Below are 13,341 nucleotides of genomic sequence, written 5' to 3'. Positions count from 1 at the left end.
TCATTTTTCCGAGCTCAGCTTCGTTGATCTCGGAATAAACTATATAGTAATTCAGAACTGAATGTATCAGTTTGATTACCCTGGGCGTTATGTCCGATTTCGTTTTAYCAGATTTCACATCTGAGTGAATGCTTCTAACACTATGTAAGTCCAGTCATAGAGTATAATAGAAATAAATTTATTATTGTTACATGAGTGGAGGCTAGGCCATAACTGAGTTAGACTTATAAACTGAAGATAAAGAGCCATTGCTCAATGAACGTATTTACTAAGTTGAAGTGGTGGCCACTATCGGTGAGAACCCATCAAGTTTCACCAGGACTGGGYAGAGCAATAAAGGTATCTGTACGTATCTCTAGAATGTTGTAGAAGATATAAGTTGATCAAACGATTGAAGACTTTTTGCTTAAGAATTTGGTCAAAATTTCCACCAAAAAAATAATCACCTCAGGATAGTTGTTGTAGAGTCGACTGACTCAAGTAAAGAACGGAGTGCAATTTAAAGTAGTTGGTCCGTTAAGCTAGCTCAGTAATGTCTGACTTGGTGATTTGGTGTATCTACGGTTAGAACTTGTTGAACAGAATAAACACTTGAAATATATAACTATAAAATATTTCTTTTCTTATTCCTGTACTATCTGTATATGTCTTGTAGAACAGAGCCCCTAATTACCAAACTGGTTTAAAAAGCTGTCTACATCAAACTCTTCGTTTACGTGGTCGCCATTGTCGAGCAATGTCATGTTCAAMCCGTCTAGTATCAGCTCGTCGTTTTCAAGTATGTTGTTCATGTCTGTTGAGCTATATGGTATATCCACATACAGTATGTGGATGGGTACACGACCCGGGTGGTCTATATAAGGAGCTGGATTTCCCTTGGTTGTATCCGGTCAATCCAGGAACACTGAGGAAGTATATATCTACATACGTACTTATAGTGGTTACCCTAATATCACGTGTTCTCCTATACATAGCCTTCTGCGAATTCCAATAATGTCCAAGTTGTTGTCTGTGGTGGCAGGTACTTTGTCGTCCAATTTTAGGTCCTCGTAGTCCATGTTGGACAACATGTCTTCGTCGGTATTGCCGTTGATGTCAAAGCCAATAAAGTCGTCAAAGTTGTCAAACTTTTGTGGGACGGCCTCCTCTGCCTTCTTGGCCTCCTCTGCCTTCTGTTTGTTTTACACTTTTCGTCTTTAATTATAGTTTCGAAGAATTTCCTGGGAACTTAAGAACTTGTAGGAGAATGCTAATAAGAAGTTGTATTTCTTAATTGAAAGTTATAATCGTAAGAATATATTGTATAAAAGATGAGTTGATAAAGAAAAGATATAAAAAGTCCTATAAAAAAGTATTGTAAAATAAAAGTATATAAAAATCAAGTAAAATAGAATATTTGCACACAAATTAAAAGTAGTGCAAATTTGACAGAAAAGTAAAATAAAACACTTCTTGGCCTCTTCTTCCTTYTTTTTGGCCTCTTCTTCCTTCTTTTTGGCCTCTTCTTCTTTGACTTTCAATTCGTCAAGTTTCTTTTTCTTTTCAACCATAACGCCGAGACACCACTCTGCATCATTGAGTTTCGACACTGTTTGGTCTAGAATAGCATGGAAGTTTTGGATTTCGCCGTTGAGCAGTTGGGTTATGGATTTTTGGATTAGTTCGTTGTTGGGGCTAGTTATCACATTGCTTTGYTTTCTGTTTTGGTCGATTAYCTCAAATATGTATCCTGATGATTTCAATATCTCGTCGAGTGAGTTATGTARTCTTGTTTGGAGGTTTTCTGGCATGGTGGGGGGAAATAAAGGTGTGATAAAATTATTCTTGTTGGTTTATGCGACGTTTGTGTCAGGGAAATAACACCTTGATATATAGGGACATCTACACCCAGAGTGTAGACGGAGACACGACCTCCGAAGGATCGGTCTGTTGAGGAAGTATATATCTACATACGCACACATAGTGATTAATATACTATCAAGTGTTCACTGATACTCAGATTCCATTAATATAAGTYGTRCGTATTAGGTCAACATTGGTGARGAATTTGCACTCATCAAGAGTCAGGAATTAGTATAAAAAGAAGAGAAAASAAAGGTATTTAGGATATAGAGACCGAGTTTCAGTAGACACTTTTAGTGGGCGTAAACTTTATTTACTCTGTTTTTTGCTTATTAAAARTYAATGTCTATCGTGTACTAGGACTAATTCTGTCGTGGAGTACAAAGTTATCTACCAAAAGTGGTTGATTGGATACTTTGTGCACGACAAGAGAGAAATTTACATTTATGTTAATTTATTAGCGAAAAGTGAGAATTGTAATTTAGTGTTAATAATTGTTGAAATCCAATATGGTTTTAGTGAGATGAATTATGCAAGATGTACAATTGGTACACACACGCATATTTCATAGATATATTATATAAATGAAGGAATTCCTAGAAATAGGGTAAATAGTTTCTTTTGACCTCATGCGAATTGAGTGTGATTAAGTGAATACTTGAATATAAGAGCTTTCCATATTAATTAACCTTAGACTAAGTTCGGGGAACTTAGGGCGTCTCACTTAAGAGATTGGTGTTCTAATTCACTAACGACATTATCACTACATTTGAACAAAGCACTCTCTAGAACTATATTACGCTGGCCGCACAATTGGTTAGAGTAAAAAGAGATTCATAGAACGCACTTCTGCGAAGTGTGACTACTACACGACAACACGACAAAAAAAAAACCACAGCAATCTATCAGATAAGACTAATGCTGGAAGAAGATACGTCATCAGATAGAGTACCCCCACCAAATCCAAATGCATTTGTWTGTGGTGTTAGRTCTAGGAAGACATCGCTAATTTGATCATTGTGGTTRCGGAATAGTTTACCGACAAGCCAGAGAAAGAGATTTTGGAGTTGTCGTKGATGGATCAAGTCCATGATTGATAGAATCAAAGATAYGGAGAGAAGATACTTGGCCAGGTATTATGAGAGCAATAATCTGGGGTTAATGGCACACTTGGGGGAGCATAAYGTGAGTCCCAAATTGTTATGTCGAATGCGATAGATTTTGGAGTTGTTGACGATTCAGAGGAGCCTGCGGTGTACACCACTTTTTTGCCACGCCCAATATCTGCCCTAGCCAGAGTTAATTTGGTGCTACATGAGCACCCCGTTGTCAAGTATAAGACCTTCACCAGGGTTAGAGGTGGTGATGAGCCGTTGTTGAGTGGGGAAGAAGAGAGGTACGGCACAGAGGATGAACGGGATACTGAGAAACGTTTGGTGGAACATAACTATGATTGGTCGTTGCAGTATTTGCCTGGTTTACAATTCGGGGTGGTGAGTATTAGAAGGAGTTAACAAGACTGTGCAAGAATCACTAGCCTCTGAACACCTGGACAGTGGTGGTGTTTTCCCAGTTTTTGGTGTTGCCTGTKGTGCCATTTATTACCAAGTTTAACCGGTATATTGTCTTGGGGTTGYTGGTGGTAGGCAAGTTTGGGAACAATTTTAAGGCTATACCCGATGGGTTTTCAAAAGAAAAGGGCAACTACATCTACAAGGAGTATCATGTTGGGTATGCGAATGGAAGTGGAGGGATATGGTGCCAGCCTACCAGGAGGTGGTGCATTATAGTCCGAACTGGGTGACTTGGGCGAACAAAGAGAGGGGGTTAGTAGGGGTAGTGAAGTATGTAGATGTATAGAAAGACACCTCGAATGGCAAGACTAACTGTAGGCCAGAAACTCTGAATTGGAGGATAAACCCATGTCTATAAGACATCAAGCACAGTTGTAGAGGAAAAGTCATTCAAGGAGTAATCAGATCATAAAAATGACAGTAAAGCTTACATAAAAACGCGGTAACGACAGGTGAAGAGAAATTTGTCGATCAAATTYCATCCCGAAGGTTCTTCATCAGAGATAGTGTTGAATTTTCCCAAAATTTWTTGGACATCTTCAGATGTAGYCCCAGCCAAGACTAACCAAGGGGGGGCCACTGGTTTAATTTACGGAAGTCTAACTGCCAACAAGAACGACTTGTACGTGTTATCAACTCCGAATTCAAAAATCCCTCAAGATCTAGCTAACACTAACAAATGCCTAACCAAGCTGAACCACTCTAAAACTACCCCCTGCTGTAATCACCACAACAAGTCAACCATCTAGAGATTTAGCCCACACTAGCAGTTCTGTAACCAATTCAAAATGATCTAACTTACTGCTCTAATTTSCAGCAATATCAACAAATGCTTTAATCTGGTGATCAATTTGAATATCTCTAGAACTCTCAACTCACTGTACCAGAACTATTTAAACCAGATTTAACAACCCCAATTCAACCAATTCGGCACACTMTCAAATGAGCACAGTAATTGAATATYTCTCTTGGAAACTACACCTGTGAAACAGTGTATCACTAATTTCAATGAATTTATTAACCGGGTGACAAACTTAAGTAACTTTACAATCTACTTGGAACTCTCTTCAAATTTCAACCACTTTGAGATTGAACAACTCCTAGAACCTAAATTACAAYTCTCTCAAATAAACAGCTCTCTAATTGAACAACACAACTAATTTGGAACTCTCTTCAAATTTGAACTACTCTAAGATTGAACAACTACATCAAGATTAAACTTATTCACTGATTTGAACCACTTTCATACCTAATTGAACAAACACCCCACTAATTTGGAACAACATTCTTATTTTGAAATACTCTATACCTCAACAACTCCTCGAACCCAAATTAAAACGCTCTCAAGTAAACCACCCTCTAATTGAACAACACCCCCTAGTTTGGAACTCTTTTCTCACTCTTAAACTACTCTGAGTTTGAACAACTCCTCGAACCTATAGTATAACTCTCTCAAATAAACCAATCTCTAATTAAACAACACCCTACCCAATTTAAACATCCGTACRGTCAATCAACTATCTAAAGCATCCGCACACTCAATACATCCGCACACCCAAYTCATTCTCACACACATCCGGACTAAAGGGGGTGCAAGCACCCCAAAAAGAAAAAAAAAAAAAGGTGAGCATCCGTACGGTTGTGGTGCGGCAGGTGGAGAAGTGTTGCTCACTCGAGGTGTGTGTGGCCTCTATTGGCTAGAAAATTATTGCTAAATCTAAACTTGTTTGTGTGACTCTCGCTTTGCTCGGGTGCTCGCTTGAAGTTAGACATCCGTGGTCAACAGAAAAAATGYGCAACAATGCGCAAAAACACCCCACAATGAACAAATACGCACAAAAATACGAACACATCTCTACCTGCTCTACCTGCTCTATCAACACAACCTACAAGGACCCCCCGTGTTGTTCCATACTAATGGAAACGCGGAAAAAAGATGGCAAAAATTTTTTTGCTAACAAATTTTGTTAGGCGCGAAAAAAAAGATGGCAAAGATTTTACAAGYTGTCAAAAAAAGATGACAAAAATTTACCAAGTTTTTTTGGGGTTTTTTTTATGGGTTTTTAGGGCTTATATAGGTTGTTTAGGGGTGTGGGAATATGATGGGCTGTGTTTGGGAGCAAACGGAGCACTGGTTGCCGAGATATGCGCGGTTAAAGGTGGGTGAGTAGAAAAGGCGGAAAAACAGTAGGTAGATRCCCACTTTTTGCACTTTTTAAAGCACCACTAGATAGCTCTCACTCTGTAGATTCTACCTATCAAGGTTAGAAGTYGATACCTCTTTTGGTTGTTGAGCTAGAGCCCGTTTTAGTCAGTTTTGGCCGATTTTACGACATTTTTTTGTCATCTTTTTTTTAACTATGCGACTTTTTTTTGGTGGTGCGACATATTTTTGCCATCTTTCTTGGGGGTGCGACTTTTTTTTGCCATCTTTTTTTGGTGGTGCGACATTTTTTGTCATCTTTAATTTTGTATGGGGATTTTTTGCCATCTTTTTTGAGGCGACGACATTTTTTGCCATTTTCGGGAATAAGTTATTTCCGAGGAGAGGAAAATTTTGGGCTCGAGTTTGCAAAAATTCTGAGCTAAAAGTTGGTTCTAGTTGGGGTGAAAATGGGGAAATTCAAACAAAGAATTGATGCACAGCAAATAATAGAGTTTTAGACTTGTAATTGTGTATAGTAAGAGAATTAACTTCAAAGAAGAAGCAGGAGAATAGAATTTACTGAAAGGAGTAAGGGAAGTCTATTTTTGAGTTTAAGATGGCAAAAGTTAAATTTAGAAACAGCTAAACAAGTCAGAASAACTATTAAMGTTGCGACTCTATTGTGAAGTTTAGTGGGTAAGTTATTTGACTGTTTTGGAGGCAGTTGATTGTGTAGTTGTGAAAATCGGGGTGCCGGTGGGAGACCCGTGGGTGATCGGTGAGCSRGGGACACGTCAACAAAAAAAGATGGCAGAAAAAAAAATGGCAGAAAAAAACAAACTATTTTACACCAGTTTTTTTCTTCAACAACCAGGCAATCAACAATCAATCAACAATCAGTCAGATATTTAATCAGTCAGGTAAAATGGATTATGCAGATGTGAATGATACTTGAATTGGAAGTTAGACACCCGGGAGATAAAGAGTTTATGGAAAAGTCATTTTATTTGGAAAACTTATTTTGAAAAAGATGTCAAATCAGTGGGTACTAGCAAGATGGAAGTAAGTGAAGGATTTCAAGTCTATTGCCGAGAAGGAGCAACGCATTGGAGAGAATTCAAAAAGTTGATAGATAGGAGAGAGAATTGAAACTCAATGGAATCAGCACTGGAAAATCACGGATGGCGAAACTGTTGCCGGCCAAGCTAGTCAGGGATTTGTGGAAAATGGAGTTTAAGGACATGGAAAGTACTCTGGGAGACATGGAAGTCGACGTGGCAATGGAAGTTGTGTTGGATCAGTGAAAGAAAGAAGATCAGCCAAGATAGGATCAGGTGGAACATGAAAGAAGATCGAAGCAAAAGTCTAAGAGATTAAAATTGTACCCTCAGTGAACGGAAGCTAAGTTATTGGGATTGGAAGTAGCAAGGGAATTGGGAAGTACTGAGAGAATGGACAGCCAAGTTATTGGAAGTGGGAGTTGGATTTGGGAAAGAAAATCAGAGAATGAAAAATCACGCAAACTATTTTGAAAAAACCCTGGCCAAGTTAATCAAGAGACAATAGCAATGGAGATCAAGTTCAAACTCAAGGGAAAGTTACTACAATGAAACGAAGAACAAGGAAATCAGTATTAAAAAGTTGTTTGGGTACAGTCAAAGACAATTGGAAAACTTGACTTGTGTGGCATGTCAAGAAATATGGAGATCAAATGCTGCGTCTATTCATGATTGGAACTACCTAGCAAGTGATAGCAGGACATAGATCTATATACCTTTTAATGGAACGCCAATTTTTTTTTTCAGGGGTATTGCAGCATGACGCGTAAGTTTAAATTTTTTTTTTTGAACCCTTTTTTTTTGTCAACAACAAACCACTAATCAACTATGAGCGACCACGAAAGTGACAACTACGATAGCGAGCCAGATATTTTTGAAATTATTGTCAGCGACTCTGAGGACGATCTGGATATGGAGGATCTTTTCAGTGCACCAGCAACAGGGACTCAGAACACCACTATGGATGAGGAGTGCCAAGTCGAGGAAGGGGTTTCGAGAAGACGAACTGTTGAAGGACACCATGTTAGTGAAGACAATGAGGACTACTTGCAGAGAACCTATGGTGTCAAGAGCACGCAGTACTGTTTTCGGCTTGGGAAGAAGCACATTTACTGTCGRAACTTTATTATTGAAGAGCGGTCAAGTGGCAATGTTGTCATCAACCCGACCGCGAGGTTTTACAAGCGGGCGTCGAGGAAAGTGAAGCWGGATCTTGAGAGTGTTCCGGTTCACCAGTTTACGCCGGACGAGAAGGAGATTCGGGTTGACGATGCAGATCTCTACGAGATGGTTGAGTCAAAGGAGGAGACTGTTCGGGGCATGCACTGTGTTAGTACTCAGGCGTGTGTTGGTATCAAGAAACATGTCAAGTTGTACATGCCGCGGGAAGTTGTTGAAGGGTCGAATTTCGACATGAAGGTTCGTGACGAAGGRTATGCCCAGGTTACRAGATCTACTGCAGTTTTGGACCAGTTTTTCAGTGTCTATGAGTTTGACGACAAGATGAGCGAGCCAGACAGCACTGCAGGGTACATTGATGCTGGCCGCAAGATATACAAGGCGGTTTACGATGATGTTATTGCGCAGCACGATCTTGCGAATTTTCTTGGTAGTAGTCTCACGTATCATTTTCGGAACGAGCGGTTTGTCAGGGTTTTAGCGCCAGAGACGGTCAAGCAGTATGGCACGTGTTTTGGGAGGATGCTATCGTTGATTATGGCGAGCAAGGATTTTGATTTGTGCGAGAGAGTTGACACCAGCATTGCGAATGAGCTCAGCGGTGCGGCGTGGGAGCAGATGATCAACCCGTTGTTGGAATGGATTGTTTCGCAGACGRCGGACTCGGACACGTTGTGCACGATGTTGGTTAGGCCGTATTTGTATAACTTCAAGACGAAGGCATGGCAGTCTGTTGCGTGGTGCTTAAAGTACATTGATGCATTGAAGCTGATGTTTAAGATGGCGATGTTCTTGAAGAGCCGGGATGAGTTTTCTAGTTTTTGCTCGCAGCCGCAAGAGTATGGGTGCTACTTTTACCTTCAGACGATATACGCGCGGTTGGTACAGCAACGGAGGGAGGTTGTTGAGATGGAGGTGTCGGGGATTGACAAGCGCACGGTGTTTGTTCGCGAGATCAAGGTGACGACGGACTACATCAGCAAGTTGTATCACGATGGGGTCAAGTTGTATATGCTGGAGTATGGCAGTTTGTGCCGAGTTATGGGGCTTGAGTCTAGTATTGACAGGCCGTATAATGATTTTGTTGCGCATGCCAAGTTTGATCACCAGTCGTACGGGTTGACGATGAATATGGAGAACAATGCGTACTTGAAGTATGATGTGGCGAGACACGCGAGCCAGAAGCACGCGATTGTCGATTTGATAGACAGCATGACGCGGATATTGTATGTTTTGATTTTTACGGCGTCGGCAAACACGTTTAGGGCTACTGAGTTGAGTGAGGTTAATGTTGCTGCGAACGAGGTTTTGAACCGGAACTTGATATACCGGCACGGGGCGGTCGAGATAGTAACGAGCTACGGTAAGAACAGGAAATTCACCGCGAGGGAGCGGTTCTACCCGCTTCAGTTGCAGAAGCTTATAGTTAATCACTCGTTGTCTATGAAGCCGCTCTTGCTCAGGGCGATGACGGGGATTGGGGAGATGGATGCTATACATGTTAATTTTCACCGGTACCAGTTGTTTGCGTTGTCGAGCAACAAGCTCGTTGAGCGTGGGCACTACTACAGCACGTGCCGTACGATTATGAAAGATTTTGGTGGCGACATTGTTCGGATTCGAGAGATGCGGCAGGCGGTGTCGTACTTTATCAAGAACGCAGTGGTGGTTGACAGTAAGCTTGATGCGCTTGAGATGGCGGTTGAGCGAGCACAGGGGCACACGATGCAGACATCGGACGAGTCGTATGCGATCGAGAATAGTTGGAGCTGTCATTTCTCAAGTAGCAACTCGCAGAGGATGTTGAAATTTTTCACCGAGTATCACAGGTTTATGAGGTTTGACCYGATCTACAGCGAGGTCGAGTACGAGAAGGAGGAGGTTGCAAGTAACAGCAGCAACTGGCGTGTATTGACTACGGAATMTATAAGCCAGGCGAAGGAGATTTGTGGGTATCTGTTTCGAGACTTGGACCAGGAGACAGCTATCACTGATGTTGCGTTCACGCCGACGCGGTCGAGGGCGATTCTTGCGCACACGGGGTTTGGCAAGACGTTTGTGTTTTTGGTGCCGATGATTGCGTATAAGATTGGGGGAGGTGGCGAGCACTTTGTGCACTTGGTGTTGATGCCGTACCGGTTTTTGGCGGAGCAGATGAAGACGAGGTTRCGGCGGTACTTGCATGTGATTGACGCGTACGAGCACCGGCTGTTTAGCGATGGGGTTGATGTTATAGTTGGAGTTTTTGACTGTTTGAGGAACCGGGAGTTTGTGAATTTCATTCTTAATTTTCAGAATCTACCCTGTGGGCGAAACAGTCGTCTTGGGATGGTGGTTATTGATGAAGCGCAGGTGTTGAATGAGGAATACAAGTTTCGSAATTTCAGCAATCTCAGATATGAGTGTCTCAAGGTTTTCTTTAAGGTTGTGTGTTTGGGGGCTACGCTTGGCCGGGATTTCTGTCGCATGAACAGTCGCACATTACTTCTGCCGGTGATGATGAATTGCGTGCGTGAGTTGCCTAATTGCAATGTGTATATGGACCAGAGGGTTGGTGATAGTAGAGAGTTGATGTATGTGAAGTTGAAGCAGTATGTGAAGAATTTTGTAAACTATTACCCGGACGATTTGGTGTTGGTGTACTATGACTGGAAGGAGACGCTTTATGCGCACGAAGCTGAGTTGCGGCGGAGTTATGGAGATGGTGTTGTGACTGTTACTGCAGATATTGAGGATATGGAAGGTGTGCAAGACGTTGTTCGGACAGCAAAAGTTGTTTTAGCGACGAAAAGTTTTAGTTGTGGGATTGACTTGCCGAATATACGGGCGATTGTTTTTTTTTGACACTGATGTGCCGGTGGCGGAGATGATTCAAGTGATTGGACGTGCACGTAACAAGGTCTCGCATATGGTGGAGCTATATTCAAATCGGGACCCCGATGAGGTGCGGTGTTTTAGACAGCAGATGGCGGCATTTTATGGGATTCGAGCAGCGTGTAATAACTGCTGTGGAGTGGTTGACGCCGAGCACGAGGATATGTTGAGGAAACTCTGGGAAGATGAGCCGGAGGAGACGAACCAGTATGATGAGATAGTTGTTGTTGCTGAGACTGAGGAGGAGAAGAATTGGTATGATGAGATAGTTGATGAGGCCGAGAGTATTATGCAGCAGATTGAGATGGGCAACCCGGTGATAGGCAGTACTTTCAAGTATTGCAAGATGGCGAAGTATATTCAGATGTTCAAGAGCCAGCCCACGTTTGAACATGTTGACATGTGCGGATACTGTTACATGCCGGTTGCGTACTGCACTCGCGGAAGACATGGGTGCCGGTATCAGAAGACGGTGAAGAATGTGATGATGGTGAGGTGGATCTTGGGAGACATTGATGTTGAGGGGATCAAAGAGATTATTGGTGGGGTGGAAGGGGTTGAACAGATTAACTGGATTCGTGAGAACGAGGAGTATGCGAGTGCTGGGATTCGGGAGTATTGTCAGCGGATGGTGTCGCACAGTTTTATCAATGTGGATGAGTTGCCTCGGGGGATGCCGACGACACAGCTGATGTTTTTGATGGTTGTGGAACAGTGGAAGGATAGGAGTGTGTTTGGGGAGGGCGAAGAGGATCAGGCGGTTGCTCGGAAGGCTGATGGGTACTTTGCAAGCAACTGGAGGAACGAGGTTGAGTATATGACGTTTAAGATGGAAGACAGGTGCAAGTGGTGTGGCGTTGGAGTCGGGCGGCATCAGTGCTGTGGGCGGTTTATCAAGAAGTTGTTGTATGCGATATTTGTTGACGAGAGGATGCGGGGGTATGTTGGGGATATGCGAATTTTCGAGCACTGGTTTGAGGCTGTGGGTGTTGGGGAAGTGTTTATGAGACTTGTGATTAGGTACTATGAAGTGGTGACAGAGTAAGAGGGAGAATTTGAGAAGCGGTAATTTTATTGCGTATATACTAGAGAAATAGACAAGCAAAGCGAGATGAGGGGGGGTTGTAGTAATTGTGTATTGTGTATCTCGATAATCAAGGTGTTCGTTGTGATTGCTGTTGTGTACGTAAGCCGGAGATGCAACACGAAATGAGGAGGGTGTAGTCARWGCAGTTGTGYTTGCTRGTTGATGGCAGTGGGAAATGCAACATGAAATGCGAATGCCCGTTGTGTAAGCTTATTGTAAATTATCTGAGGAGTTGTGAATGCCCAGTGTGTATCTTGTGATTGCTGTTGTGCAAGTAAGCCGGAGATGCAACACGAGTTGTGGAAGCAGTTTTGAGCTGTTGTGTTAGCTGGGTGAACAACATGTAGTCAGTGGTGGTGTCATAGCAGTGGAAGCAGTTGTCAATGCCCGTTGCGGTTGTGTTTGCTGGTTGGATGATGGGTGGTGGGCAGATTGCATGGCAGATGCAAAATGATGAGTAGAAGCTATTGTAAATGCCCAGACAWGTATCTCGTTGTGYTTGCTRGTTGGAGAAGGGACGATAGAACAACTTGTAGATTCAGTAGTTGATGGTGGTGGAAAATATTCTGGAGAGTTGTGCAAGCTGGTGTGTCGTTGTCAACTAATGGCAGTTGTAGTAACTCAATGGCAGTGGGAAATGCAACATGAAATGTGGAAACAGTTGTGTATCTCGTTGTCAATGGCAGTGTCGAAAATTGAACATAGTGGCAATGGGAAATGCAACATGCACACTGATAGGTGGTCGAGCCGAGCAAATTGAATAGGAAAAACAACACTGACTGTGTATGGCAGTTGTGTATCTCGCATTGTTTGCTGGTTGGAGAATGAGCGATCAATGGCAGTCGTAGAAATTGTGGCAACACGAATTGTGTTTGCTGGTTGTGGCAGTGTGAATGCTAGACGTCAAATATGGTGAATTTGCAGGATGAACAACTAGTGGGAAATGATTTGTGAATGCTGGCTGAAAATTCAATAGTCAATCGTAGTTGCCGAAATCGTGGCAGCAAGAACTATGAAGACCGTTGTGCTGCTGTGCTTGGTGGTTGAAAAATCAATTGAAGAACAGTACTCAACTAATGGCAGTTGTAGAATTTGTGGCAGCATGAATTGTGTTTGCTAGTTGTGGCAGTGTGAATGCTAGACGTCAATTATAGTGAATTTGCAGGTTGAAAATTCATTTGTAGAACAACATCTCGTAGAAATCATGGCAGCATGAAATAGAATGGTGATGTGATTGCAGACTGAACAGCAGTTGTGTATGCCCGGTTTTTAAGCTGATGTCAATTGTGTTGTTTTTGGAGGATGCACAAGATGGCAGTGTGAACAGTAGTCAACATTAGTTGGCGAATTTGAACAGCTAAACTTTGCAGTTGGTGCAGACACTGGTGGTGGGACAGTCGATAGACTAAATGAATTTGAGGAGTTTCAAGAATTGAAGAATTTGCTGGCAAAAGGTAGGGGTGGCAGAACTGGTGGTGGGAAAGTTTATAGTTTCAGCAAACACTCAATGGTAGAACAATAAAGATTTCTGAAGAGCTAGGAAATCGGAACATATGTAGAACTGGCACTCTGGCAGGTAGA

At 42.2% G+C, this 13,341-nt stretch overlaps 4 protein-coding genes across 4 annotated transcripts, besides 2 other annotated features; 3 read left to right on the top strand and 1 right to left on the bottom strand. All coding sequences in view use genetic code 12, as the record gives it.

The window, feature by feature from the left end:
• The first annotated feature begins 794 nt into the window (after window positions 1-794).
• Window positions 795-993: a long terminal repeat ((tui-3a) Long terminal repeat (LTR); about 199 bp long, 19 copies per genome).
• Window positions 994-1,173: 180 nt separating this feature from the next.
• Window positions 1,174-1,448: a long terminal repeat ((rho-3a) Long terminal repeat (LTR); about 275 bp long, 13 copies per genome).
• On the bottom strand, window positions 1,281-1,790 carry TLO7 (Tlo7p; the record flags this gene model as incomplete). The annotated part of the gene is made up of 1 exon (XM_712745.2): window positions 1,281-1,790. The coding sequence occupies one exon, from the start codon at window positions 1,788-1,790 to the stop codon at window positions 1,281-1,283; it is 510 nt and encodes a 169-aa protein (XP_717838.2).
• A 1,254-nt stretch (window positions 1,791-3,044) lies between these two features.
• CAALFM_C300050CA (uncharacterized protein) lies at window positions 3,045-3,356 on the top strand (the record flags this gene model as incomplete). Its single annotated transcript, XM_712746.1, has 1 exon — window positions 3,045-3,356. One exon carries the CDS (start codon window positions 3,045-3,047, stop codon window positions 3,354-3,356), a length of 312 nt encoding a protein of 103 aa, XP_717839.1.
• A 4,092-nt stretch (window positions 3,357-7,448) lies between these two features.
• Window positions 7,449-10,643, top strand: CAALFM_C300030CA (uncharacterized protein; the record flags this gene model as incomplete). Its single annotated transcript, XM_712747.2, has 1 exon — window positions 7,449-10,643. The coding sequence occupies one exon, from the start codon at window positions 7,449-7,451 to the stop codon at window positions 10,641-10,643; it is 3,195 nt and encodes a 1,064-aa protein (XP_717840.2).
• A 22-nt stretch (window positions 10,644-10,665) lies between these two features.
• CAALFM_C300010CA (uncharacterized protein) lies at window positions 10,666-11,718 on the top strand (the record flags this gene model as incomplete). Its single annotated transcript, XM_712752.2, has 1 exon — window positions 10,666-11,718. The coding sequence occupies one exon, from the start codon at window positions 10,666-10,668 to the stop codon at window positions 11,716-11,718; it is 1,053 nt and encodes a 350-aa protein (XP_717845.2).
• Window positions 11,719-13,341: the final 1,623 nt, after the last annotated feature.

The sequence above is a fragment of the Candida albicans genome, chromosome 3 (assembly GCF_000182965.3).
Source record: "Candida albicans SC5314 chromosome 3, complete sequence".
In the NCBI taxonomy this organism is placed as follows: Eukaryota; Fungi; Ascomycota; class Pichiomycetes; order Serinales; family Debaryomycetaceae; genus Candida; species Candida albicans.
The sequence above is the reverse complement of the archived record's forward strand: the minus strand, read 5'-3'. Positions and strand labels throughout refer to the sequence as shown.